Below are 5000 nucleotides of genomic sequence, written 5' to 3' on the forward strand. Positions count from 1 at the left end.
ATATGGCTTTGGCCAGCGGGGCTTGTCAAACAGAAAATGCCGGTTAGCCTTAACTAACTTAAGTCATAAGTTATATGTCGACTGCTGAGAGTATGTAGCGACAATGCTTGCCATCAGCAGGGGCTAACCAAAGCTTGACAGTAGCGTGTTTATCAAACGAAGGTAATAATATGACAGTGTTCTTATCCTTCGGCAGGTCTTATAGTCGCTTATAATAAGCGCTAGCGTTCACAGTTGAACAAAACTTTGTATGCAGAGCAGGGAGGCGGCGCGAACGCAGCCTATACTCACAAGAAGTTATGCCATGATACAATAATCATATAATTTGAACGTCTGTTAGCGTTCACAGTCGAACAAAACTTTTATGCAGAGCAGGGAGGCGGCGCGAACGCAGCCTATACTCACAAGAGGTTATGCCATGATAAAAATATATATCATATCATTTGGACGTCTGTTTAGCGGGGATAGCACCACTTTAAACGATAACGTACCTTTGTCCGAGGGGGGTTAGCCTTCCTTACCGGCGAGAGAGATTGGACGCTCCTGCGTCCACGTGAATCCGCGAAAAAAACTCCATTCATCGAGGAGATAGAAAACCATAGTCGCAGTTCCTGGAGGGCGAACAAACGCTACTCCGACAGGCAGTCACGCCGTCACAGAACTACCGGCGACCAGGTACAGGCACCGTAGCTGCATATTGTATTGCATAGCAATACCTCGCAGCCCAGTGCAAATTTCTCACCACGACGCGCGAGAAAAAATTAGAGACTGATCCCCTGCAGACTGCCGGAAGATATAGACTACTTCGGGTCATCACGGGGTCAAAATTGACTTTGTTTGTATACAACACTCGACGACGCATGCGCGAAGGACATATTCATGCTTAAAGCACCGCCTCTGGCGGTCAGCAGGGACGAAATAGAACTCATCACGACGGCCCGCCAAAACACATTTCAGTCGACTAAATCAACTGTAGATTTAGTCGACTAAAATCCTACGAAATCTAGTCGACGAAAAACTAGACTAAACACTAAGACATTCCAGGTGACTAAAATGTGACTAAAAACTAAATGAAAACTATTCAAGAGTATATAAATGACTAAAACTAAAAATCAAAATGTGCCGCCAAAAACAACACTGCAACGGCCGCACGCCGCCAACACGTTGCAAAGATTCAGATTTCTTTGCAACGGGAAACGCTCGTGGCGGTGTCGACGCAGCGGCAAAACCTCGGGGGCGAGGAGGAAGAAGCACCTTGTTTGGGAGCACATCAAACACATGCGCGTGATTGGTCCCCCCACCGCCGTCTCCCTCCTTAATTAGACGATTAGCGGCAGCCTTGTTTCACGATTCCCCGCACACACACACAACAACAGGCTTAAAACAGTCTTTATCTGTGATAAAGTACTATAGCAAAACACACTCCAGTGCAAAAGCGCTCAAAGTTAATTATGCATCGACAGCTGCACGTTATACCAAAATGATGATTATACAATCATTCATTAGTATACCTACAGTATAGTAAGTAAGTATATATATATATTGCCAGATGCCACTTAACCCATTCTGAACGGGAACCCATGTTGGTGTTAGCATCATGTTGTGCTTTAGCTATTGAAAAAACAGCAGATCTACAAGCTCGTAGCGCGCCACCGAGTGGCGCGCTACGAGCTTGTAGGTCTGCTATTTTTTGAAAAATCGAAGAACGACCGTGACATTTCTTTTTAGAATCTGATCTCAGGTCAGAATGGGTTATAATCAGACCAGTGTGTTGTCCAGTGGAAACCTCGTATGAATCTGATCTCAGGTCAGAATGGGTTTTAACTGGTGCGGTGGTCTCCGGAGGGTCCAAGGCACACGCACGCACACACACACACACACACACACACACAGCTTTATTCCTCCTCGCTTCCTCCAAAATGTGACTCGGGAACAACGCCAGGAGACCTCCACACCGGTATAAGCCGCCTCGGGGCTAAAGATTTGTGTGCTCTTTAAAAACACAGTGAAACTGCCAGTGGTTGTTTTATTCATGGGTAAACTCTTAGAGTGTACAACTGTAACTAAACGGACTTACGGGTCCGTTCCGTGACAGCTGTACTCTCGCAGAGTTAAAAAAGGAACCACTGAGGAGTTTAGTGTGTGTGTGCGCGTGCGTGTTGGGGGGTGCTGTGTGTGTGTGTGTGTGTGTGTGTGTGCGTATGTGTGTGCATGAGAAGACAGCTCACCATCTCCCACCAGCTGCAGTAGGGCCAGGTCTAAAGGACGTTTCCAGCGAGAGTTCTTGTGCAGGGCGATACCGTAGCCTGTGGTGGCAAAAACCTTCCCTGAGCCTATGGTCATCACCTGGGGGAGGGAGAGAGGGAGGAGAGAGAACGTTATAAAGACCTTCCCTGAGCCTATGGTCATCACCTGGGGGTAGGGAGAGAGGGAGGAGAGAGAACGTTATAAAGACTTTCCTGAGCCTATATGGTCATCACCTGGGGGGAGGGAGAGAGGGAGGAGAGAGAACGTTATAAAGACCTTCCCTGAGCCTATATGGTCATCACCTGGGGGTAGGGAGAGAGGGAGGAGAGAGAACGTTATAAAGGCCAGATTTGACTGAGAGACTGCCATCGCGCAAATTACAGCTTTTCACCAGAGGAGAAACACCTTTTTTTTTTTTCAAAATTAGTTAATAGCACAGGCAGAATCGTCACATACTATAGAGCATGTCTGAAATACGTGTCAGAGCTGGAATCGACATGTAAATATGAAATAAATGCCCAAACATGTAGCTAGGTGTAATGTTAGAGACCACAGAAGTGAACCTTTCAAGCCTGTTTTCTCAACTCGCTGTTTCTCTGCAAGACATTACTCTATAAGCCATATCTCCAAAACTGGTGGGTCAAACTGAACAACCAATATGTCAATTTGAAGCTATGATTCATTGCTTTCATATGACATGAAAAAAATCCAATGGCAGTCCCTCAGTCAAATTTTGTCAAATTTGCCAAAAGGGCAAGTCACACTCAAGGCATTCCTCTTGTGTTTCATATCCATGCAAAAAAAGACCCTCTCTGTACTGTATGTCAGTCATGAGTTATCACTCTTGTCAGTCTTAGAAAGTTTATGTTCTTCATCCAAATGCCAAGTGAAAAGTTAAACCGTTTAAGCCCCATTTCATACACTCCCGGAAATTGTCTAGATACTTTCCCAGCTTGTAGTGATTAATTTCATGCAAAAGGTTTCGTCACAAAATATGGGCATATATATGGGTACTGTATATGAGGGGGTCCTTGAGGGAGTTCCAGGGGGTCCCCAGCAAAAAGGATATAGCTTGGAACCAAGTGGACCCTTATGGCTCTGTAACATTAATTTTACAATACAAATAGGGGGACCCAGAGAGACAGAAATGCCATTCAATGGAGTTCCGTAGACTAATGCATGTCACACTGGGGGTCCTGGAAATTAAACGGGTCAATTTGGGGGTCCAATGCTGTATATGATTTGAAAAATTGTATATATATATATATTGGGAAATAATTGTCCTGATATACTATAGTCAATAACAGAAATAACTGTACTGACATACTATAGTGAATAAGCGGAAATAAATCATAACTTGTATATAGGCCTATAGTTGTTTATATCGCATTCTGTATTGCATCGATCACAAAATCCCAAGGCACAACTTGCGGACATGTCTCACCACCAGTCAGTGTGTTCAATATATAACACAGGACATGCCTGAATGTATTCTATCTATGGAAATAGCAATTATGAATCCATAACCATCCTATATGAGAGAAAAGCATTGCAACCCCACATCACAGTGCTGTCTAGAGAGAAAGCGGTGTAGTAGAATGTGACAGTCTGAGACAACGGGTCTATAATTACCCTTTGGGGGAAGTTGTAGCGGCTGATAAGAAAGTCAGTGATGTGTGTGTGTGTGTGTGTGTGTGTGTGTGTGTGTGTGTGTGTGTGTGAGTGTGTGTGTGTGTGTGTGTGAGAGTGTGTGTGTGTGTGTGTGTGTGTGTGTGAGAGTGTGTGTGTGTGTGTGTGTGTGTGTGTGTGTGTGTGTGTGTGTGTGTGTGTGTGTGTGTGTGTGTGTGTGTGTGTGTGTGTGTGTGTGTGTGTGTGTGTGTGTGTGTGTGTGTGTGTGTGTGTGTGTGTGTGTGTGTGTGTGTGTGTGTGTGTGTGTGTGTGTGTGTGTGTGTGTGTGTGCAGATTGAGTGACGAAAAAAAAACCGTCTCCCCTGCTCCTCCTCGCCTTGATGAAATAATATGAATTAAAAAAGGGTGGGGACAAAACTATAAAGGACACTTGAGCCTTGACGGTGTGTGTGTGTGTGTGTGTGTGTGTGTGTGTGTGTGTGTGTGTGTGTGTGTGTGTGTGTGTGTGTGTGTGTGTGTGTGTGTGTGTGTGTGTGTGTGTGCGTGCGTGCGTGCGTGCTGTGCGTGCGTGTGTGTGTGTGTGTGTGCGTGAGTGTGTGTGTGTTGTGCTCACCTTACAACCCTCGTCCTTCCTGGCCATGTAGTTCAACACTGCGGCGTCGTAAATGAAAGCATCCAGCTTCCTGAAACGACACACGAGTCATTCATCATCAAACGGCCCCCGGGGCGAGAGAGAGAGAGAGAGAGAGAGAGAGAGAGAGAGAGAGAGAGAGAGAGAGAGAGAGAGAGATTTGACGAGTGACTGACAGATGCACAAATGTGATGGAAGAATGAAGGGTTGCACAGAGGCAGGCGGCAGGGAGGAAAGTGGCAAGCTCTATAAAGCTGGGTCTCATGTACCTGGTGAGTGACACACACACACACAGAGAGAGAGAGAGAGAGAGAGAGAGAGAGAGAGAGAGAGAGAGAGAGAGAGAGAGAGAGAGAGAGAGAGAGAGAGAGAGAGAGAGAGAGTCGGGTGGGAAACCTCATGGCGTGCACGCACAACTGTCGCTTTTCAGGATTCAAATTGGAAAGTGTCTCAGATCCACATATAAGCTCCAAACTCTGCCTCTGATGATGCT

The 5000-nt window shown here is 45.8% G+C and overlaps 2 protein-coding genes across 2 annotated transcripts in view; one reads left to right on the forward strand and one right to left on the reverse strand.

The window, feature by feature from the left end:
* Positions 1-5000, reverse strand: part of grin2db (glutamate receptor, ionotropic, N-methyl D-aspartate 2D, b) — a gene marked incomplete at its 5' end in the record, with an annotated part of 136559 nt that overhangs the window by 57785 nt on the left and 73774 nt on the right. The window contains 2 exons of the mRNA XM_080768345.1: positions 2229-2346; positions 4490-4559. Coding sequence (XP_080624471.1) covers positions 2229-2346; positions 4490-4559 — 188 coding nt within the window. The remainder of the gene's footprint in view (positions 1-2228; positions 2347-4489; positions 4560-5000) is intronic.
* The window catches only part of pitpnc1b (phosphatidylinositol transfer protein cytoplasmic 1b), a 350470-nt gene that overhangs the window by 30499 nt on the left and 314971 nt on the right, over positions 1-5000 (forward strand). The window lies entirely within an intron of this gene.

Source organism: Protomyctophum bolini (assembly GCF_963924005.1).
Source record: "Protomyctophum bolini genome assembly, chromosome: 7".
NCBI lineage: Eukaryota > Metazoa > Chordata > Actinopteri > Myctophiformes > Myctophidae > Protomyctophum > Protomyctophum bolini.